General features: G+C 37.7%; 1 protein-coding gene across 4 annotated transcripts in view; it reads right to left on the bottom strand.

Annotated features, from left to right (window-relative positions):
- The window catches only part of MAK (male germ cell associated kinase), a 50,447-nt gene that overhangs the window by 19,708 nt on the left and 5,940 nt on the right, over window positions 1-24,799 (bottom strand). For all 4 annotated transcript variants that reach the window (XM_028107568.1, XM_028107567.1, XM_028107566.1 and 1 more), the window contains exons 2-8: window positions 20,209-20,263; window positions 19,423-19,544; window positions 15,989-16,068; window positions 12,917-13,049; window positions 9,538-9,709; window positions 8,456-8,623; window positions 3,534-3,845 (exon numbers count right to left, since the gene is read on the bottom strand). In XM_028107568.1, the coding sequence (XP_027963369.1) occupies window positions 3,534-3,845; window positions 8,456-8,623; window positions 9,538-9,709; window positions 12,917-13,049; window positions 15,989-16,068; window positions 19,423-19,544; window positions 20,209-20,263 (1,042 nt within the window). The remainder of the gene's footprint in view (window positions 1-3,533; window positions 3,846-8,455; window positions 8,624-9,537; window positions 9,710-12,916; window positions 13,050-15,988; window positions 16,069-19,422; window positions 19,545-20,208; window positions 20,264-24,799) is intronic.

The following is a 24,799-nucleotide window of genomic DNA, read 5'->3' on the forward strand; positions in this document are numbered from 1 at the left end:
TTGTGGCCACAGGAATGAAAGTCGCCCACTAAGCATGGCAGGACAGGAAGACAGAAGCGGTCTGGTTCCTTCTACAATCTGTACCAGCCCTGGTTTGGCCCACCACCTGACTTCTTGTTACGTCAGAAAATAACCTGTTATTGTTTGAACCTCAGTGGTCAGGTCTCCGTCATAAGTCACAGAATGTAATCCTAATGGATGCAGACAAGGAAGGGCAGGGATGACTTTGAAAGTTTCAGCCTGCTTGTGTCAGGATGGTGGCTCTGTTGATAAAAATAAGGAATGAGGAAGAAGACCTGGCCTGGACCAGACCGAGGTTTTATTCAAATTGATCTGGGGCGGTTTGGGGGTACATAAACTGAAAAATCCAAAGGCAATTGAAAACCAGGGAATTTGGAAGCAAACGCAGCTATGTTTGGGGCAAGAAGATGTTTAAAGAATGGATATACTATTGCTTGGAGCCCGTGGGGCCTTCGTGGCAGCTGATGGCAGAAATGGTGTTTGCCAACCTCTGTCAGACTGCTGTTTTCTTCGCCAGGGACAAATAACTCTAGACCAAGGAGAATAAAACAATCTAAGATCCCAGATAAGTAGAGCTAACCAAGGGTTATATTTAGCTGAGTTTCAGCTGAATTTTTTTTTAGGGTGCTGATGCTCTATGCTGCTGAGCAATGTCAGTAATATCAAGTAGTCTTCTATGTCTGAGAAGATGGGAAAAGGGCAAATATAAATAATGTGTATAAAGTAGAAGGTGGATTTTTGCAAACTCCACTTTAATACGTTGGTATAGGATGAAGGCAAAGATTCTAGAAACAGTTATTAAAGGGAAAGTTTGAGCACCGAGGGAAAAAAATGTGGGTAGATCGTATAGGCCACCATTTTTTATAAAAACAAACAATGAATACATGTGGTCTCTGTGGCCTTCAACAAAGTAGGGGGCAGAGTCTTTGATGCTATCAGTGAAGTGAAGTGATGAAAGGACAATAAACGTGGGTCCATACTGTTATGGACTCAATGTTTATTTCCCCCCAAAATTTATATGTTGAAATTTGTACGCCCCTCCTCCCAAATTTATACCCTGTGTCTAATGTGATGGTATTTGGACAAGGGGCCTTTGGGAGGTAACTAGAGATTAGACGAGGTCATGAGGATGAGACCCTCATGATGGGCTTAGTGCCCTCATGAAAGAGACTCCAAAGAGCTTGCTTTCTCTCTCTGCCATGTGAGGACAAAGCGAGGAGGCACTTTCTACAAACCAGGAAGAAGGCCCTCACTAGGAATCAAATTGGCTAACACTCTGATCTTGGACTCCCCAGCATCTAGGGGATGTATAAATTTCTGGCTTAAAGCCACCCAGTCCCTGGTATTTTGTTATAGCAGCCCAAGCAGATGAAGTACATTGTTCAATAGTCTGACCAAGAGTACTCTCAGTGGATCAGTGTCATTCTACAAGAAGGTCCTAGTGGCCTGCCCAAGGGCTCATTGCCATTCTGCTCATCATGAAGTACAGGAGAAAAAAAGCAAATGAACAGCTAAACCAATGCATAGTTAGTGACATGCTAGGCAGAATGGTTAAACTGACAAGACAAAAATAATTTAGAAACTGGAGAGGTAAAAGTAAGGTCTTGCAACTTTTTGAATCCTAGAGATCAAATGCACAAGAAAGAAGTAAAGAATATGTGATTTAACAAAAGCACTTGTAAAAAATAGACTTAGGAATTTTAGTTGACAGAATGTTTAATCCCATCTCTGGAACCTATTAGCTATCTAAAAATTTAGCGCTAGGATACTGGGTACTTTAACTTAGTGAATGCATACAAGGCCTTAGCGTAGTACATGGCACTTAGTAGATACTCAATAAATATTCATTTCTTCTCTTTCCTCTCAGTATGAGTCAACATTTGATGTGCCTTCCAAGAAAAAAACAAAAAAACAAAAATGTAATCTTTGGTGACATGAGAACACATATGGTTCTGGAATGTTGGAGGTGACTCACCGTGGTTTATACTCCCTGCCCGTGGTTTGCCTCTAGTTCTGGCAGCCTCATTCTAAATGGGAAGCAGGGGACTCAAGGCTCCTTCCTACACAGGAACCAAGGATTACTCAGTCATTGGTGAATGATGTCATGTGTGGAGTGCGAGGGAACTGGGGGTGTTCCTCCTAGAGAAGAGGACAGGTAATACAAGGGCTCTTTTCAAATATCTGAATGGCTGCCTTTCTTGAAGAGTGATTGATTAACTTTTATTAAAAGCTACAGAAGGAGCACTTGGGTGGCTCAGTGGGTAAAGCGTCTGCCTTCAGCTCAGGTCATGATCTCAGGGTTCTGGGATCGAGCCCCGCATTGGGCTCCCTGCTCAGTGGGGAGTCTGCTTCTCCCTCTTCCTCTCCCTCATGCTTGCATGTTCTCTCTCTCAAATAAGTAAATAAAATCTTAAAAAAAAAAAGCTACAGAAAACCAGATTTTAGCTCAGTATAAGAAAGAACTTCTGAATAGTCAGAAACGTCCCAAAGAGGGGACACCTTGGTGGTGCAGTTGGTTAAGTGTCCAGCTCTCAGTATGGGTTCAGGTAATGATCTCTCAGTTGTGGGATTGAGCCTGTGTTGGGCTCCACACTCAGCGTGGAATCTACCCGAGATTCTCTCTCCCTCTGCCCTTCCTGCTCATGTGCTCTCTCTCTCTCTCTCTCAAATAAATAAATCTTATAAAAAAATAAAGAAATGCCCCTAGATGATATAGACTCCTAGATATAGTATGAACTATTAATTCATTTGTTCAACAGATAAACTGAGAATTCAACCATGTGCCAGGCACCATTCTGGGTTCAGGGCCTGTACTGATAAACAGACAAACATCCCTGACCTCACGGAGCCTACATTCTATAGGAAGAGCCAGATAATAAACAATACACATAAGAACCAGGTAATTAATAGTATGGTATGATAGGATTAGTGCTATTGGGAGCAGGGCTTGCTTATATAAGGATGGCAGGAATGGATAAGGAATTAGACAGTATTCGTTGAGATCTCTCAGTCCTTAAAATGCCCACAATGCAAATGCATTTGGGAGTATACATCTTGAGGAGACAGCTAATATGACCCCTGACAAGCTCCCCGAACTGAACAAAAGTAGGAAGAGAAAGTCTTAGACTATGCCCGATACTTAAAAAACCCATTCTGTTCATGTTCATTAGTATTTAAAAATAGTATTAAATTACTGTTAAAATCCTTAAGATTTAGGATCAGCTCTCTTGAGTCCCAGATTCTATTAAATTCTTTGAGTTCTTTTGCATTTAAGTAACTGTTAAAGAAAGTATGTAGCGTCCAAACTTTATTGCATTCATTTTGGCTGTTTTTCTTTTTATAACCCATATTAAAATTTTAGGTTATCTCTTGCTAAGCTCCTGCCAAAGGAAGCAGGGACTGTAACATAAATAATCTTTTATGTCTTCCCCCACGTTTTTAGGAACGCTTAGAGAATAAAATCCGAACTGAGCCAAACTATTGCATCTAAAGTGCCGTTATGGGCTACTTACGGTTGGCATGTTTCTGACGATACTTGGAAACAGTGTTTGTGGCTCTTTCTGTTGACGCAGCTGCTTTGGCGCTGGCTGGACACTCGTGTTCTGTGGAGGCTGGATGGACTGCAGTGGCTGGTGGCGGTTTTTCGACTGGGGCTGTCTGACCGTCTGATCGTTTATGTCCAGCAGAGGCTTAGATTCTAGATCCCCTAAAGGTGGCTTTGATTCTAGTGGTTGCACCTGCTTATTTAAAGATTGTTTCGATTCCAGATGATGTGAGGAAGGGCCTAATACTTGACCAACTTGAAAATACGGGTGTTTCAATGCCTACAAAAGCATGGAAATAAGAAATGCTTATTAAAATGGTTGCGCCTAAATTTATTGCACATAAACGACTGACTAGCAGTGGGCTCAGCATACAGCACTAGCCTAGATCAGCTTCAAAGACTTAGAAAGCGTCCAGTTTTCCCCTTATGTGGTACCTTCAAAAAGGTAACCAGGAAATAATGATTTAGGACATAAATTTCTTTTAAAAAATAGGTACAACATAATAGGAAGAATGTAAAACTCATGTGTAATGTCCAGGCAAAGCAACTGTTGTATTTAAAGATTCTGTATGGAAACAAAACCTAGCTTATAAACATTGGCTAAACTTGATGTGATTAATTCAAACTAAAATGCTAGGTACTGATCATGGTTTAGAGTCCATCCATTAGGAAATGAGTTAAGAAAACCTTCTATGGAGTTCATTTTAAATGATTAACTTGAACATCATATAAAATTCAGGGCTACTCTTAGCCCAAGGATAGCTACATACCTATTAGCAGTAAAAAAAATTCTAAGAAAGGAGATTACAAATATATATGTGTTAGAGCTTGTTATAGCAATATACCAGCAAAGAGAAGGTATTTATGGGAAGAAAATATAAAAATAATAAAAAATGATCACTGATCATTTTTATCATTATCACTGGTTAACTATATCAGTTAACTATAACTGGTTAACTAGTTAACTTGGTTAACTATATCAACTATATCAGTTGCTGCTGCGTGGAGGTGGGGGGGTAGAGGGGAGGGCCCTGATGACTGACGGGTGACACAGTCTACAGTAGTGGTTCTCCACTGGGAGCAATCTGTCCCCTCTGGAGACATCATTTTTATTGTCACAACCTGGGGGTGGGAGGTGTGACTGGCATCTAGGCACGTTGCCAGGGATGCTGCTAAACATCCTACAATAACAGGATGGTCTTCACAACAAAGAATGATCGATCTGATCCAAATGTCACAAGTGTCAAGGTTGATGAAAATTGGTCTAGAGAATGCCTGAAGCCTTCTGTGCAACTCAGCTGTGGATGCTGATCCCTTTACCAGTAATCATATGTGTGGATTACGGAGGAAAGTTCCTAGTTCTGCGGTTTGTATGTATGGCGGGGGAAGGTTGGGAGGGCACCTTAAGGTAGCCAAGCCCTATTGCCCTGCACATCCTGCCCTAAGCCAGTACCCACTGATGTGTGAGCACAGCTCTGACCCACAGTTAACTTCTCAGGTACGCAAGGGCAGTTTTTGGAGGGACAGAAGTAGCTCTGTACATGGCTCCTGTATCCTATAAATTCACCTCTCCCTAACTCGGTCTCCCAGCTTCCACTAAAAAGCAGGACGATGAAATAGGAGACAAGAAAGAGGTTAAGGGCAAGGAGGTATATTTCAACAGAGGTAGAAAGAATCTTTATTCTGAGATGTCCCCTACCACAACCGACGTATGTGTTAATTACACTGACATTGCTAAGTGGAGCTCTACAAATACAGGCAATTTAAATACATCTCTACCTGACGCACAGAAAGCACTCAACTTCTTAATTAAGTCCTATTAATTAGTATGTCAATACTCCTAAATTAAAAATATACTATATTTTGGAGGTAGAACCTTTATAAATGTGATTTGCAATTTCAAGGCTTCATCTGTAACAATTCTTCCTTTTTAAGATATCAGTTACCATCCTTCAAGAAGAGGTGAGTCTTTAAGAAGGAATTTGCTTTTGGGCGCCTGGGTGGCTCAGTTGGTTAAGCGACTGCCTTCAGCTCAGGTCATGATCCTGGACTCCCAGGATCGAGTCCCACATCAGGCTCCCTGCTCGGCAGGGAGTCTGCTTCTCCCTCTGACCCTCCCCCCTTCTCATGCTCTCTCTCTCTCTCTCATTCTCTCGCTCTCTCAGATAAATAAATAAAATCTTAAAAAAAAAAGAACAAGAAATTTGCTTTTTCGTGTTTATTCGGGGAATATTTGATCATTGCATAGAATAAGGATGTATGGAAAGTTCTCAGGAAGAAATCAAAATAATCCCCAGTGCCAACACCAGGAGAAAACTATTGCTCACATTTTGATGTTTTGCTTTTTTGTACTTCTTTCTAGTCATGTAATATATATATACATATTTAAATAAAATCATATTGTGTGTATAATATTCTAGCCTACTTTTAAACTTAGCATTTGGGCTTGAGAATTCTCCAAAATGGTTACTTTATTTTAAAAATTCCATTTTTAATGCGGGCAAAGTAGTCTATATTAAGGATTATATACTTTAAATGTTCCCTAGAACATTAGATTTATACCTCCAATGGGCAGTTTTTAATTAGCTTTGAACATCTGTGGGCATAAATCTTTATCCAACTTTATGAATGTTTTCAACGTTCTTGATATACTACATTGCAAAACTATTTTCCATTACTTAGAGAAATAGCTTTTCAGCTGTTTTTTGTTGGTTTGTTGTTGTTGTTGTTGTTTTTGCAGTTACCGTAATGAACAATGGCTGCACATTAAAAAAATATTTTTTGGTAATTTTAATTTCTTTTTCTGATTTTTTTAAATGTCTCATGCCCATCTTTCTTCTTTATGTAAGACTTTTATTATATTTTTATTACAAAAGTTAAATACTTAGAAACATTAGAAAATATACTGTCTCATTTGTTAAAAAGAATTCTTGCTGTTTGTCTTCCAACCTTAAGATTTTTATAAGAGAAGGGGCGCCTGGGTGGCTCAGTCATTAAGCGTCTGCCTTCGGCTCAGGTCATGATCCCAGGGTCCTGGGATCGAGCCCCACATCAGGCTCCCTGCTCAGCGGGAAGCGTGCTTCTCCCTCTCCCACTCCCTCTGCTTGTGTTTCCTCTCTTGCTGTGTCTCTCTGTTAAATAAATAATAAATAAAATCTTTAAAAAAAGATTTTTATAAGAGAAAAAAATTTAATTTTTTGTGATCAAATCTGAGTTTTCCCTACAGAGAACAAACTGATGGTTACCAGAGGTGAGATAGGTGGGGATATGGGGGAAATAGGTGATGGGGCCTGAGGAGTGCACTTATCATGATGAAAAAAAAAAATCTGAGTTTTCCCTTTGTGGTTTCTTCTGTTACTTTTATACTCATCTATTTCTTTTTTTTAAATTTTTTATTGTTATGTTAATCACCATATATTACATCATTAGTTCTTGATGTAGTGTTCCATGATTCATTGTTTGTGCACAACACCCAGTGCTCCACGCAGAATTTGCCCTCTTTAATACCCATCACCAGGCTAACCCATCCCCCCACCCCCTCCCCTCTAGAACCCTCAGTTTGTTTTTCAGAGTCCATCGTCTCTCATGGTTCGTCTCCCCCTCCGACTTACTCCCCTTCATTCTTCCCCTCCTGCTAGCTTCTTCTTTTTCTTTTTTCTTAACAAATGTTGCATTATTTGTTTCAGAAGTACCGATCTGTGATTCAACAGTCTTGCACAATTCACAGCGCTCACCGTAGCTCATACCCTCCCCAATGTCTATCACCCAGCCACCCCATCCCTCCCACCCCCCACCACTCCAGCAACCCTCAGTTTGTTTCCTGAGATTAAGAATTCCTCATATCAGTGAGGTCATATGATACATGTCTTTCTCTGATTGACTTATTTCACTCAGCATAACACCCTTATACTCATCTATTTCTTAGCTTGAGATTACTCACCTGTACTTTTCTTTAGTTCTCAATAGTTTAGTTCGTCCTTCTTATTTTTTAAACCTTCTGTGATTTACTTGAAAAGTATGGTAAGAAATAACCTAAATTTACTTTTTTCCCGAGAATTAACTAATTGTGCCAGTGACAGTCCCCTCCCCCCAATTTGTGATCCCATGTTTACCTGCGGCTAACTTACAGCTCCTGCAAGTTGGGTTCTCTGTTGACTCTTATTTTTTTAAATATTTTATTTATTTATTTATTTATTTATTTATTTATTTATTTATTTATTTGACAGAGAGAGAGAGAGACACAGCGAGAGAGGGAACACAAGGGAGAAGCAGGCTTCCCGCCAAGTAGGAAGCCCGATGCGGGGCTCAATCCCAGGACCCTGGGATCATGACCTGAGTATCTGTAGATGTCTAAGGGCTGGTCACAAAGCAGCTGAGCGAGGGTGCCACCTGCTGGATTCTTGTGGGAGCTGGAGAGTGAACAATACTCCAGTTCTGTGGAGGCGTGATGCCATTGCGTAGAGTGAACAAGAACCCACCTCTAAACCATAGGAAGGCATAGAAAGTCTCCTATGTTGCACAACTGAAGAGATGCCCTTTTACTACAAGTGACAAGTTTCGTCCTAATTAGCTGTCACATGCCTGAATTTTTATCATTAAAGAAATTAATTCCTTGCAGCCTCAACCTCATTTGAACCACGAGACACAGAAAATCATTGGAGTGGCGGTTTTCTGAATCCTCCCAGGGATGTTATAGACCTAGAAATGAATTCATTACATATTGGATGACTCACACTTTGAGGCTTACTTACAGGTTGGTAAAACCCTGGTTGAGAACAGACTTGCTTTGTAAACGAAAGTATTCCCGGAGTATTGTAAAATCTCAAAAGAAAAAAAAAAGAAAGAAAAAGAAAAAAGAGAAAACCACTCTACCAGGGGGATTCATCTTACCTGACTTGCTGTTGGTCGCTTCTTTGGATCCCAATTCAACATTTCAGTCATAAGCTGAATAGCTTCATTACTGGCATTGGGAATAAGAGTTTTTAAGTTTATAGGAACACACTGGGGAAAACGGAAGTTCATAGAGGATGCAAGCTGGTACCCTTCTGGCCAGTCACTCTGTTTAAGGGATATATAAGTGGGTGGGACGGGAGAGCAAGAAGAAAATGTAATCAATTTAGTAATCAATTTTAAAACATGGGTATAATATAAAAGTCACTGATGGTGAAAATTTTAGTGTTGATTCATATAAGCAGAATGAAATACCAGACCACATATACAACTCAGTGCTATAAATAGCATAGAAAGAATATTAAACTCTTGTCCGTTTTTTGGATCTTGATGATGATACCCAGCTGACTTTGAATAAATAAGCACAAATGGTGTATACAAAGCAGCTGATCATTACAAAGACCCTCATTGTGTTAGACATTGCATCCACTGTTAAAAACTGCACATAGCTAGGAAATAACAAATTACATGAAGCTTTAATAACTATGCTTACTTGTCTAATTTTAACTACAAGGCACATACTAACATAATTAGGATGTAATTATATGTACTTATTAAGTACATATCAGAAAGTAAGATCTGGCTGGTAGTTAATTGAGAAGTACTCAGTTCAAGGAATCAAATATCCATGGCAGAGGTATGTAAAAGGAAACAGGAAAGGTTAAGAGGAAATGGCCCAGGACACATGGGATTCAAGAGTTGATGCCAATGAACATTCCCAGAGCAAGTGGGAAAGAGTCTAAGCAAGGATTGCTATGAGGTCATCAGCCGGTCGTCAACCCAAAGTTAAATATACACAATTCTAAATATAGAGAATGTTCCCTTAAGTTCTTAAAGGCAAGAACCCTTTTTTCTTCAGTCTTGCGGGGATTCTGGCTTCTCATCCCACCCAATTAAAAAAAAAAAGGATAAGAAAAATAACCATTAAAGCGTAAGCCTATTTGAAAACAAAAATATCGGATAGCTAGGTAAAAGTTATAAATAATCAAAAGTTATAACAACTTAAGGACAAGAATACTCACTTTTTTGGGAGTCCCTAAAACTTGGCAAATCTTAAAGATTTCATCGACCTCACTTGTCCCTGGGAAAAGTGGTCTTAATGTATATAGTTCAGCCATTATGCTCCCAACAGCCCACACATCAATGGGAGAGCTATAAACTGAAGATCTTAATAAAACTTCAGGGGCACGATACCTATGAAAATAGAAACAAAACAAAACAGGCCATTTTGGTTGGAGTTGGAAAGATGGAGAGGCAGCGGGGTTTGGTCATACATTTCAATCAAGGAACCAGTATTAAGTGCCTTCTGTGTGTCCCACATTTGCACAGCGTGTTGGGGGCCCAATCGGATGTAACACATTTTCCCTGACGACAAATGATTGGTGGAGTTGGAGACAAATATAAATGAAGTGTCCAAGTGGCCTAAGTAAGGAACTCAAATGAATAAATATGGAAATAAGTACTATAAGACAGGGTTGGGGGGGTGCTCTGAACAGAAGCAGAGAGATTCTGAAGGAGAACAGTTGTAAAATTTTACAAAGCATTAGATCCATGGTATATTTATATGAAGGATAGAAAACAAAAGATTAACAAACCATCCCTAAGTAGTGGGGTTTTCTTCTTTTTACTTATCAGATTGAAAGTGCTGATTCCTTCAGTGGACTCAGTTCCCCCAACTGACAATATCTTTAATGGAGAAAAATACCCTATTTATTTATTTATTTTAAAGATTTTATTTATTTGACAGAGAGAGTGAGAGGGAACACAAGCAGGGGGAGTGGGAGAGTGAGAAGCAGGCTTCCCGCGGAGCAGGGAGCCCGATGCAGGGCTCGATCCCAGGACCCTGGAATCATGACCTGAGCCAAAGGCAGCCGCTTAACGACTGAGCCACCCAGGCGCCCCCAAAATACCCTATTTATGAGAGCAAAGGTACCTGGTGGAAAATATTCTCAATTCTAACTTTTTTTTCACATTGAAATGTGTAGATTTATCAGCCCAACTATTTCACGGTATTGTCTTTTTGCTTCTGAGTACCTTTCTTTGACAAGTTTATTGAGATATAATTCAAATAACATACAACTCATCCATTTAAAAGTGTATGACTCAGGGGCTTTAAATATATTCGTGGAGTGTGTAATCCATTATCACAATCAATTTTGAACATTTTCATTGCCCCCAAAAGAAACCTCACACCTCTCCAATATCCCTGTATCCCCAGTGCTAGTCTACTTTCTGTCCCTAGAGATTTGCCTATTGTGTGTACTTCATACCAGTGGAACCATATTCTGTCCAGTCCTTGTGGACTGGCTTCTTTCACTTAACATGTTTTCTAGGTTCATCCAAGTTGTAGCACCTATCAGTACTTCATTCTTTTTACTGCGAAATAATATTCCATTTTATGGCTATAGCACACTTTAGTTATCCATTCATCAGTGGATGGGCATTTCGCTTGTTTCCAATTTTTGGCTATTGTAAGTAATGCTGTTCTGAACATTCATGTATAAGTTTTTGTGTGGATGTGTGTTTTCCTTTCTCTGGGGCGCATATACCAAGGTATGGAATTCCAGATCCCATGGTAACTATATGTTTAACCAGAGGAACTGTTGACTCTTTTGTGCCATTTTACATTCACCCCAGAGATGTATGATGGATCCAGTTTCTCTGCGTCCTTGCCAATACTTGTTACTATGTTTTGATATTTTTATGAGATAAAATTAATAGTTTCGAATGTCTTGCCAAGTTTAGATGTTGAAAACAAGTCTTCTTAATTGCATTCCATTTCAGTATAGCATCTAAATTTACCCAGTTGAAAATAGATACTCAACCAAAAACAGAACTGTGCTTCTTCCCCCCAAAAGCTCCCCAGTATTCCCCATCTCAGTGCTGACACCATCCTTCCAGTTCCTCAAGAAACAAAACAAAACAAAAAACAAAACCCCCCTTAGAATCTTTGACTCCTTTATCTTATACCCCACATCTGATTCATCAGGAAATCATGGTTGCTCTACTTTAAAAATACCACCTCCACGGCCGCCAGATCCAAGTCACTGTCATTTCCTGCCAGAATTATTGTGTAACAATCTCCTACCTGGTCTCCCTGCTTCTTCCCTTGCTTTTCTAAAACCTATTTTTAACATAGCAGTGAGAGTGATACTTTTAAGATCTGGCAGATCACATTGCACCTCTAATCAACATCCTCTAGGGGCTCCCCAGTTCACACTCAGTCCTTACAAGTACCTATAAGGGGCTCCCCAGTTCACCACAGTCCTTATGATGACCTGTAAGGACCTGAGATCTTGCCCTCCATTAACTCTCCAGCCCCATATCCTACTACAGCCCTCCTGATTCATTCTGCTCTCTGCAGAATTCACACATGGCTTTCCTGTCTCAAGGCCTCTACACTCAGCATTTTCTCTGCCTGAAAGCTCCTTCTTGCCTTGGCATCTCCTTCTCAGCGAGACCCTCTATTTAAAATAGCAGCATGCCCTTTCCCTCCCCCAGCACCCCCCACTCCCTGTCCCTTTCCATATTTTATTCTTCTCCATAATGATGTATCATCACCTGATATACAAATATTCTTGTTTTTATTGGAATGTAATACACATGCAGAAAAATGCACATATTGTAAGAGGACAGCTTGATGAATTGTCACAGATAGAATACACCCATTGACCCAGTGCCAAGATCAAGAAACTGGGTGTTATCAGCATCCCAGGAGGCCCCTCTCCTGCACTCTTGCAGTCACTACTCAAGTAACGGCTACCCTGACTTCTAACAGCAGAGATTAGTTTTCTCTATCTTTGCACTTTGTAGAAATGGAATCATACCATATGTACTTTTTTTCTGTTTGGCCTTTTGCTCTCATCATTGTGTCTGTGAGACTCAATCATACTGTTGCGTGTAGTTGTAGACTTTTGTTCTCATTGCTGTAAAGCATCCCACTGGGTGACTATATTATGCTGCATGTGATGGACATTTGGGTAGTTTGCAGTTTGGGACTATTACATGACTTTTGATGAACACATGTATGTCTTTCTGTTAGTAAAAACAGTTAAAAACATCTTGCTCATTTGTATTTTGGATGTCATGTAAGTGGCAGGAGACAGATTGTTTTTCTGTTTCGTTCACTTCTGTGTTCCCCATGCCTGAAATAGTATCTGGCACATGGTAGGTTTCCACAAATGTTTGTTTAATGAGTGAATGAATGAATGAATGAAATCACCTTTCCTTCAGAATAGTCATGACCCAATCCTTCTCTCTCCACAGAATGCAAAATTCAGTTCTATATTTTGTTTTAAATACTCAAAATGGAAACTCCAGAAAGCTATGTAACGACCCACTGTAGTAAAACTTCAACACAGACCTACTTGTGCCTCTACAGAGTTGCATAAAACTACTCACCATCTGGTAGATACATAATCAGTATATGGTGGCTGTGATCTTAATTCTCTGGCAAGTCCAAAATCAGCGATTTTTATAAGTTCTGGACCCATACAAAGCAAGTTTTCTGGTTTCATATCCCTATGAAAAAAACCTTGGTAACATAGAGAGGAAAAACAGTAATTGAGCGTTATGTTTAAACACATTTGACTTCTCAACAAAATATAACCAATCCTCTCTGTTGTAATTAGGGATGTGAACTTAGGGGGAAAAAAATCTGTATTTCTTGTCTAAAAAGTGATGCAGGTAGGGACCCTGCTTTCAAAATAATTGGTAAGAAAGTTCACCCAGTATATGAGGTCATTAAAAATACCCACTTAACACATTTCTATTTGTGCATCCAGGAAGTTCAAGCACTTGGGCTAGATACTGCTGCATTAGGATTATCTCCAGGAATTTGCACAACTTTAAGGCGATATTATGGTCACTATTGTGTAGTAAATGAGGAGGTAGAGGGCCGAAGAGGAGCCTACTGAAAGCTTGAGGAAAGCTGCATAATCAGGCTTTTGTCACTTATTTGAAAAGTCCATTAAACAAAAATGGAACTCCACACATTTTAGCCAATTCTTTCATTTACAATTATTTTATTTAACAGCTCAGTTCTCCCCTGGTGGCTGCTTTATTGAAAAACCCAATAATTATCATGGTTACTTACCAATTCAGTATGTAAAATAAGTGTTTACTGAAGCTGAGAGGCAGGTCCATGAAAATGAGGCAGAAAACCCAGCAAGAAGAAGAACATGAAAGCCCTCTTCGTACATTTCCAAGGGGGATCTAAAACTCACTGGCTGGTAGACAGATGGCCTGTGTTCTAATGACCTTGCAAGGTGGGAGAATCCAGAAGGGGCCTGGTCATCCGTTGTAGGTGATCATTGTGAGGGGATTTTCATGTAGCTGTAGCCTAAACTTTTTAAGCCAAATTTTAAGCCTGAGCTTTTTGATTCCTTCTAACCAGCGTGGGCTCTACGTTTGCGACATCTACAACAGTTTTGTACTCAGTTTATCTGGCACTTCTTTTGATTTTTTTTTAAGATTTTATTTATTTATTTGAGAGAGAGAGATCGAGAATGAGAGACAGAGAGCATGAGAGGGAGGAGGGTCAGAGGGAGAAGCAGACTCCCCGCTGAGCCGGGACCCCGATGCGGGACTTGATCCAGGGACTTGATCCAGGGACTCCAGGATCATGACCTGAGTGGAAGGCAGTTGCTTAACCACCTGAGCCACCCAGGCGCCCTTTCTCTGGCACTTCATACTCAGACTAGTTGTTGAGATCCATTTCATGAACTTTCAAGGGAAATACACTGCACTTCCGTAACATGAAGACAGGAACAGGAGCACATGTGGTGGTGAGTAAAGCGACATAATCCATAAAATCGTACAGAATGAAACCAATTGCATATTTGTACAGTTGAGATTTTCCCCATTCTCACTAATATAAATATATCGGTAACTTGGTCCTATCTTAACTAAAATATTAGTCCTGTTTTTTTGACAGCTACTATTTTAAAAATATTTACGCAAAGTATTCCATCTGAGATCTTATCCACTATAGCAAGAATAGTGTAGCCTTTGTAAAAATGTCTCTTGTTTTTGGAGTCTGGTGTCCCAAATCACTGTCATCAGTTGTATAACCAACTGTACATTATTCGTATTATTTACTTTTAACAGCAATTTTTAACTAACTTCTTCCTTCAACCACTTATGCTCTGAAGTTGCTGGTAGTTCATCTATATCCAAGGAATCGAAACCAGTTTTATTACTAGCCTAAAAAATATCAATAAATCACAAAGCTGTTTCCAAAAGTCAAATAATTCATAATGCTTTTGATTTTTCCACACCACACTTGTTTCTGCTAGCATAAATTAACTCAGGCAAATATCATGAGTTACCATGCTGGCCAGTGTTTAAAAACAGGTTGAAGATCAGAAATCCATTATGAACAATTAAAATAGCATATATCCTTTGTTTCCATGTAATTAATAAATGACTGACTTTCATCAATGCATTGTACTATATCATCATAGGCTTTAGACTTTTTATTTTTAACATCTTTCTTTTTCTTTTTTGTTTAATTTAAATTCAGTTAGCCAACATCTAGTACATCATTAGTTTCAGATGTAGAGTTCAGTAATTCATCAGTTGCATATAACACCCAGTGCTCATCACATCTCGTGCCCTCCTTAATTAGCCTTTAGACTTTTAAAGGACAAAAAAAGTGGGACTCAGGAATGTTCTGACAATGCTTATATGGAATAAACGATAAATAGCATTTTTAGAAAATAAATGATTTCCCATGACAGTTAAAGGGAAAAGGAGAAAATATAAAATATGGGATGAAACATGAAGGGACTCTAATGATGGTGATTTCCAACTGCCTCTGTTCATAATGCAGCAGTGGTCTGGCACAAACTCTTCCAATTTAGTATCTAAACATCTGGGGATTCTAGACAAATGTTTGCCAAAAATTTTCATAATAATCACGTTAACTTTTTGGACAAGTTATTTTGGATAGATACATAAAAAACTATAAGTGTAGATCACATAAATAAGAAATTCATAAAAATAGGAATAAGCACTTTATTTAATTTCACTCAGAGAATAGAAAAACTAAATGTAAATACTAAGAAAACTATAAAATACCATAGCAGTGGTGCTTTAAACTATTTAAATGTTAATAAATGGTCATGTGATCAAAGCATTCTGATCTTTTCCAAAAGAAGGGCATTTTGTTTGTTTTGTTTTCATTTCCATGGTAAAATCGGGGAATGAGGTTGTAGGATGGGTTTATGATAACTGAGAGTAAAGGCTGATGGTCAATTCTGCTATAGAGGAAGACAGTTATAGATTACAGAAATTGCATTATAGAGAATTATAGAAATTCTAAGTTTTTTAAAATGAAAATGTCAGGGTATGTAGCCCCATACTCCAAATTTGTAGTTATTCAATATAACATTATCTAACCGCTTATATATAATTCCTGTCCATGACCTTGACAGTAACCTAAAGAGGCAGGGAAAGGAAATTTAAACCTACCATGTTTATGGATAAATGCCAGCCCCTGCAATATTTGATACATAATATTTCTGATGACTGACTCAGGGAACAGCTTGTTTCTGTGAAGACAGGAACAAATAAACAGTCATGTAATTCTGTTAACCAACCAATCAAAACAAGACAGCAGATATTCCTCCTCCCTTGGAGCCCCTGTTGGCTTCATGATAATGGCTGAAGTTGTGATTTATAGCTTTATAGTTGTTAAAGGTTATAAATTGAAAACGTGACAATTAGAATTTTTGTCTGTTTTGATATTTGGTAAAAACTCAAATCCAATAATGAACATATTGCACAAATATTCAAACAGCTAAATTTTAAGCTGTCCCGAGAGGAGCAAAGTAAATTGGAAAACTGATAACCATCAGATAAGCCAAGTGTGCAAATCTGTATCATGTAGGCTTTAAGAGTTTCAGGGGCATAACTGCTTCAGTTCTATATTGTCTGCTGGTATTGTCCAATGGAAATATGGGAAGAGCCACAAATGAGTACCACTTATGTATTTAAATTTTTTCTAGTAGCCACATTAAAGAAGCAAATGAAACACATGAAGTTAATTTTTAACAATATATTTTATTTAATATATACCAGATATTATTTCAACACGTGATCAATATAAAAATTATTAATGAATTTCCTTTTTTGCACCAAGTTTTCAAAGTCTGGTGTGTATTTTTATTTTACATTTAAAGCACATCTCAATCCAGACTAGCCACATTTTTAAGACTTCAAGAGTCACATGTGACTAGTAGCTACTCTACTAGACAGAGCGGCTTTATGTGGAATTTATGTAAAGTCTAAAGTAAGATCCTAGTAAGGACTAAATTAAGACAAACATTAATTGCTAACATGCCACAAATTAATGTGACCAGCACATTAATTTTTTGATTCTGAATTAATTCTTTGACCCTGAAACCATGCTGTTTTATAAGTAATCATTTTAAACTTTGAAAGCTCATCATAATTTCAACATTTTCTAACATCTTTATTACAGCATGATTGATTAGGTTATGGTGTTTATTCAAAATGTTCTCAACATGTAGAAAATGGCTTATTTTTGAATATTGTTAACTATATCATATGCTTATGTAATGTTTTAAAATATCCCACCAAATGGGCTAAGAACACACAACAGACGAAGAAAGATAAACACTGGTCTTATAGCAAATTTGAAAATAGTATTGATTACATATTATTGAAATATTTTTATAACTCATTTTCATAAACTATAAAATAAATTTTAAAAGAAACAAAATATTTTTATCCTATATTTAGCCAACAATTTAACTTTATAAACAGAATGCTATAAATTAAAGGTCCAGGTATAGCTTTGTAGCAAAGGTTTATGTATATTGGCCTTCAGTTAAAATAGAAAAAAAGTTTTGAATAAAAGAGACTTTTAAATTAATCTTCATCCTCAAAACAATGTTCAGGAAGTTAAGCTACCAAAAACAAAGTGTAAAAATACCACTTAACCTCAGATAGCTCTTTACCATGTATAATTGTTAATTGTTAAATTTAAACCTTTGACATTGAATAATATTCAAGCAATATCATTTTTATTTCCACTTAATTTAGAAGTCCGGAATTGAATCATGAAATTCCAAAGTCGATTCTTTTTAGTGTTCATTTGCTATTGCATTAACCACTTCCAATAACAGATTTATATATATGTATATATTTTTTTCTTAAGATTTTATTTTTAAGTAATCTCTATATCCAATGTAGGGCTCCAACTCACAGCCCTGAGATCAAGAGTCACACACTCTACTGACTGAGCCAGCCAGGTGCCATATATATATATATATATATATATAACATCAGATAAAAGTATAACATTTCAAATATTTATATTTACTTAATTTTTCTTCAACACCTATATTTTAATACATCAGGCATAGGTTTATCCCTTCATACATTTTAAAGAGCACAATTATTAGAAGCCAAAAATTTAAGATTGCCCATCACCTGAATAAGAAGCTATTCAGATTTTTCAGTATTCTAACCCAGTCCTAATCCATTTACATGTATAACTTTTATATTAGGTATCAATGTCACATAATTACAATTTTGATTTCTGTTTTTTATCCACTCATAGGCATTTTCATAATCTTCATAATTATCACTTTTAATGGCTACAAAATAATCCCATCAATATTATAAACTATCATTACCAAAAATTGTCTTGATAGTTATTTCTTTTAAGTAGTTTAAAGAGATAAGTGAAGCATGCTGTAGTCATTTAACAGAACATACTAACTATAGTAACTGTGAAGATTATATATCAGCATGACAAAATGCTTGTAAGTGAATCAATAAAAAAAATGATCGCCATTAAAATTGCAACTATATAAAAACAGGCAGGGCTGGATCCAAGGGCTAGAAAGAACTCTAGGAAAAATAAACACTGATTTGAGGGGCAGTAATTTTCTTTACTTTTATTTTAACTGCTATTAATGTTATAATGATATCAGCCTGTGGAACCTAACAGGCATTCAATAAGTACTTTTTGAAAGAAGGAAAAATACGATTAAAGAAAAATTCACTCACCATCCCTAAGGATTACCTTGAGTGTGTACATGGACGTGTATGAAAGAAATACAGAGAGAGCAGTCATCATTCCACTGGGAAATCTATTTCTAAAGTACTTTAGAATCTTTTGTTGAACGGCTCTGACTTTAAAAACAGGTAAAATGGACATTAATCTCCCACGTGTGACTGACAGCTACCACCAAAATATTAACCTCCCCAAGCTCAAGGCAGATGACTGAAGCTCTCCCTCTTTAGAGATTCTGTTCATGGGTTTAAAAATGAAAATGAGAATTTCTTTGGGTTTGGTAACACATTATGTTTTATCATTCACTTAAACATTCTAATGAATAAATTTATTAGATTCTTTCATGAAAACTGCTTCAGTCCCTCCTCCCTTTTTCCATTAGCCTTTCACAAAATGCTTGCGAGAGCAATGAAGGTAATCCCAAATTTGTTCAAGCCAGCTTTATTAGTATTAAAACTCTAGAAAGATTTTGGGGGCACCTGGGTAACCCAGTCGGTTAAGGGTCCGACTCTTGATCTCAGCTCAGGTCTTGGTCTCAGGGTCGTGATTTCAAGCCCCATGTTGGGCTCCGTGCTGGGCGTGGAGCCTACTTAAAAAACAAATGAATAAGCCAAACTATAGACAGATTTTGTTTCAAAAAGTATAGGTAGATAGTGTGTGTGTTTACATCATAAAAATAGTGACTATGTCATAGCTGGCTCTTCTTCAAGGTTATAAAGGTAACAGCTAATTAATTTAGATCCACCTCTTGGAGTGAAAAATCTGTTCACCAAAAAGTGTGACATATTAAAGGGATCCAAAGAACTCATAGAGGAGATAACAGGGAAAACATTATAGTTTTTATAAAATAAAGACATACCTGTCTTTCATTAATTGATAGAGGTTTTCTTTCATATATTCAAATATAAAATAGAGATGGTCATTTTCTCTGATAACTTCTTTTAGTTTAATCACATTGGCATGATTAAGTTTCTTCAGAGACTGTAACAACAAATAAGCATTAAAATTCTTAAGGCAAGGTTATAGAAGTTGGCAAAATCTCATCAATCTCTATGATAATTACCTTAAATAATCTATTTCTTCTGAATTCATGAATGAATTAAGTCTTAATGTCTATAATATTTTACATGACTAAGAACATCTTAGAACACAATTTAAAATAAGCGGTAATTGTTTTAAGTAATGAATGTGAGTACAAAAATAAACCAAGTCAGTAATACCTACCAAACATTTCAATCTGTTACTTTTTTTCCTCATTCTATTCAGAAGGCCTAGGTTTTTTCTGACTTAACTATGTGAAATTCCATACAAAGGTATGCAAAAATTTATACAAGTCATATAGCATAAAATGGAAAGAAATAGTAATTAAAAGTTGCCTTTCCTTTGATAACATGAATTAAAATGTTCTTTTAAAAGTGAGAGTATACATTCACATATGAGGGTATTGTTTTTTTTCTGTTCTCCACTGACATTCAGATGAGAAATGAGAAATTACTTAGGAAGATAAAGAAAAAAAAAAAGAAATATAATTATCTTTGGAATGCTTCCCACAAAGAAAGAACAATCCTTTAGCTACTGTCCTCAGGAATGAGAGAGGGTGAGGCAGAGTGAAAGCCTCCTTGAGTTTTCATATGTAGGATTTTACCTTAACTTCTCTCAAGTTCATACATTCATCCCAGGAATAGAACTTTCTCTTCATTCTGAAATCAAACAAGAAAAGTTTAGTGTACAGGGACAGAGGATTTGAAACACAAATTAAGCTGTTGGCTTTCTTACTCTAGTATTCCCTTTGGGTAAGCTGTGACCTCTCCCTCCTCCTTAAAAGGAAGTCACCTCCCTTCTGTATATCTCAAGGCTGTTTGGTACAGGTTCACGATTATGTTATATCTGAAATTCTGCTTTAAACGCAATGGTGAAAGGGTTATCATTAATCTTCCTTTCTGGGTGTCTTCTCTTATTTCCCTGATCAGTTTAATTGTGCTTTTCTAAAAGGGTGCCCTTCCAAATTTCCTCTTTCTAGAACTAAACAGATAAATATGAAACACTAAGGTGGAGAGGAGAAGAAAATCACAAATTTTGTAGCAACCGTAGTGATATAATTCGATCTGACAACTTCTATATCATTACCTCTGCTTTAAACAAGAAGCACATAAAGTTAAGTGATTCAGGTTAACAAAAATTCAGAAGCAACCAAACTTTAGAAATAGCTTTCTTTTAAAAATTTTTTTCTTAATTTTTATTTTTGAAGTTTGTTGTCATACAATGTTACATTAGTTTTAGGTATATAAGGTAGTGATTCAACAATTGTGTACACTGTGAAATGCTCACCATGATAATTGTAGTCACCATCTGACATTATTACAGTATTGTTAACTATATTCCCTTTGCTCTACTTTTCATCTCTGTAACTTATTTATTTTATAACTGGAAGTTTGCACCTCTTAATCCCCTTCACCTATTTCTCTCATTCCCACCCCACAACCACTAGTTTGTTCCCTATATTTGTGAGTCTGTTTTTTTGTTCATTTGTTTCATTTTCTTTTCGATTCCACATATACATGAAAGCATATGGTATTTGTTCTTCTCTGACTTGTTTCACTTAACATAGTACTCTCTGGGCCCATGCATGTTATCATAAATAGCAAGATTTCATTCTTTTTCTATAGCTGAGTAATATTCCATTATGTATATATACCAAATCTTCTTTATTTTTTTTTTAGTTTTTATTTAAACTACAGTTAGTTAACATAGAGTGTAATATTAGTTTCAGGTGTACAATACGGTGGCTCGATATTTCCATACATTACCCGGTGCTCATCACAAAAAGTGCACTCCTTAATCCCCCGTCACTTGTTTCACCCATCCCCCCCCACCTCCCCTCTGGTGACCATTAGTTTGCTCTCTATAGTTAAGTCTGTTTCTTGGTTTGCCTCTCTCTCCTTTTCCTGTTGCTGTTTGTTCTGTTTCTTAAATTCCACACATGAGTGAAATCATATGGTATTTCTCTTTCTCTGACTTACTTCACTTAGCATAATACTCTCTAGCTCCACACATGTCATTGCAAATGGCATGATTTCATTTTTTTTATAGCTGAGTAATATTCCTTTATATAGATACACACACCACATCTTCTTCATCCATTCATCTATCAGTGGATACTTAGGTTACTTTCATATCTTGGTTATTGTAAATAATGCTGCAGTAAACATGGGGTGTATATATCTTGTTGAATTAATCAAATTAGTGCTTTTTTGTTTTGGGGGGGTAAATACCCAGTAATGGAATTCCTAGATTATATGGCAGTTCTGTTTTTATTTTTTGAGGAACCTCCATACTGTCTTCCATAATGGTTGTACCAGTTTACATCCCCACCAACAGTACACGAGGGTTTCCTTTTCTCCACATCTTCACCAACACGTTATTTCTTGTGCTTTTGATTTTAGTCATTCTGACAAATGTGAGGTGATATCTCATTGTGTATTTGATTTGCATTTCCCTGATGATTAGTGACTCTGAACATCTTTTCATGTGTCTGTTGGCCATCTGTATTTCTTCTTTGGAAAAATGTCTATTCAGGTCCTCATCCATTTTTTATTTGGGTTATTTTGGGGGGTTTTTTGGTGTTGAGTTGTGTAAGTTCTTTATATATTTTGGATATTAATCCCTCATCAGATATATTATTTGCAAACATCTTCTCCCATTTAGAAGGTTGCTTTCTTGCATTTTGTTCTCTATTTTCCTTTTCCATCCCAATGTTACCATTAGAGATAAATATGCCAAAAGTAACAAAGGTAACAAAATAATTCCACCATAAACACCACAGATACAGGTTGTATTTTTTTATGAACAGATTTTTAGTCACCATGCAAAATGAGAGTCAAGAAAAAAGAGGATTTATGTTCTAAAAAATACTTCTTCAAGTATAGAAATTACAAAGCTGAATTATGAAAATAAGGGCCCTTTGAGCACCTGGGTGGCTCAGTCAGTAAAGCGTCTGACTCGTGATTTCTGCTCAGGTCATGATCTCAGGATGGTGGGATCTAGCCCCGCCTCAGGCTGCATGCTCAGCGGGAGTCTGCTCGAAATTCTCTCCCTCTCCTTCTTCCCCTTTCCCCCACTCCTGTACACGCACTCTCTCTCTCTCTCTCAAATGAGTAAATAAATCTTTTTTTTTTTTAAATGAAGACTGTATATGCCCTACTGTTTTCATTTAGTAGTATAATCTATTGAGATGTTTTAGAAGATTCTCAGGAAGCTTAAAGTTATCTTTATTGATTAAACTAATTCCTAGAGGAATTATTCAGAGTCCCTACAAGAGTGTAATACACAAGGGTAAGGAAATGGGTAAAGGAATGGCAGCGCAAAGAACTGGCAGCATGCCATGGTAGTTAAGAATATGGGCTGTGGAACTGCCCTTCTGGATTCAAATCCTTACTCAGTGACTCACTGATGTGTGACCTTGCACAGGTTCCCCATTGACCATTCTGTGCCTCAAATTCCGTAGTTACAAAGTAGAAATTACTGCATATGAAAACCCTATTGCAAACTGCTTAGTTCAGTGCTCAGTAAATACTGGATATTCTTGTTTTCTTCAACCAATGTGAAGAACTTAATTTAATTTTAAGAAATTAAGCCAATTTGTTGGAATGATAAGAAAAGTCACCTCCTTTTAGATTCCCTGCCTTTTTCTCTTTCATTTATTTATTTATTCAACACCTACTATGTGCCAGGGCAATGCACGAATGAGAAGCAGCGACGGTTACCACGGTGCCTCCCATCTAACATGAAATAGGCTTTAGACTAGTGAACACGGAACAGAAAAATTAGTTACAAGGACCATGATTAGATAAGGGACTCTTAAAAAATTTAATGGCCCGGCCTTTTCGATAAGGCCGTATGTCAGCTGAGACCTGAAAGACAGAAGGTACCAGCAGGTGAAAAACCGCAAGACTGAAAAAACAGAAGTTCCAACCAGCCAGACAGAGCTAGAAAGAACTGGCTGGTCAAAGGAAATAAAAGACCATTTCAGGCCGATCCTTATTATTAATGTGCCCTGAGCTAATTTTCCTATCTATTCCCAGCTAGTCATCTAAAGAAAAAGATAGTACTATTACTAGGTAACTGTTTTTGCTCTGCTTTTTCTCCATAGCACTTACCACCTTTAACATACTATACAGTCCTCCCCCTCCTCAAATGTAAGCTCCTTGAGGACACCCCCACATGCCTAGATCAGTTGTTGGCATACACTAAGTGCTCAGTAAATATTTACTAAATGACTAGATGAATTTCTTTCTTTCTTTTTTTGACATTTTATTTATTTATTTGACAGAGAGAGACTGTCAGGGAGAGAGGGAACACAAGCAGGGGGGGTGGGAGAGAGAGGAGCGGGAAGCCCGATGCGGGACTCGATCCCAGGACCCCGGGATCATGACCTGAGCCGAAGGCAAACGCATAACGACTGAGCCACCCAGGCGCCCGGTAAATAGCTAGATGAATTCCTGTACTCACAGATGGGCTCATGAGGAACTATCCCACAAACAGGAGACCCTCCAAAATAGAATTGCCTTCCAAGTTCTTAAAGAGCAGAAAGCTTAATAAATATTTTAAATTTAATGAGTTAAGGGGATCTTACTACCATCCACTAGAATGAATTGTGTTACAGCTTTTTTTTTTTTTTTAACGGCAGGTTTCTTGCCACTGATCTAAATTAAAATTTCCCAAAGGAAATTTTCAAAAAAGTACCTTTTATCTTGTTCATTATAGTGTTCTCCCAGCTTCTAACCACTCATCCACCAACTCATCCTAGCCAGTTCGATGGCATTTCAAGACTGCTCAAAAGCCTTGCCTCTTGCTTACTGAACCAAGTACAGACTTCCTTCCCATGTTCACATCTCAAATTATACCACTCTGTCTGACATCTACCAGCTGCCATGCCACACCCTGGTTTCTCCTGGCCATCTCCGTCCACACCCTGGTTTCTCCTGGCCATCTCCGTCCACACCCTGGTTTCTCCTGGCCATCTCCGTCCACACCCTGGTTTCTCCTGGCCATCTCCGTCCACACCCTGGTTTCTCCTGGCCATCTCCGTCCACACCCTGGTTTCTCCTGGCCATCTCCGTCCACACCCTGGTTTCTCCTGGCCATCTCCGTCCACACCCTGGTTTCTCCTGGCCATCTCCGTACTGTGCTAGTGCTCAGACTCTTCTCCACGTCACTCCTCAAACATCACTCTTAAT

This window comes from Eumetopias jubatus, unplaced genomic scaffold (genome assembly GCF_037043125.1).
Source record: "Eumetopias jubatus isolate StellerSeaLion01/CBP00866 unplaced genomic scaffold, mEumJub1_p1.0 scaffold_6, whole genome shotgun sequence".
Taxonomy (NCBI): Eukaryota; Metazoa; Chordata; class Mammalia; order Carnivora; family Otariidae; genus Eumetopias; species Eumetopias jubatus.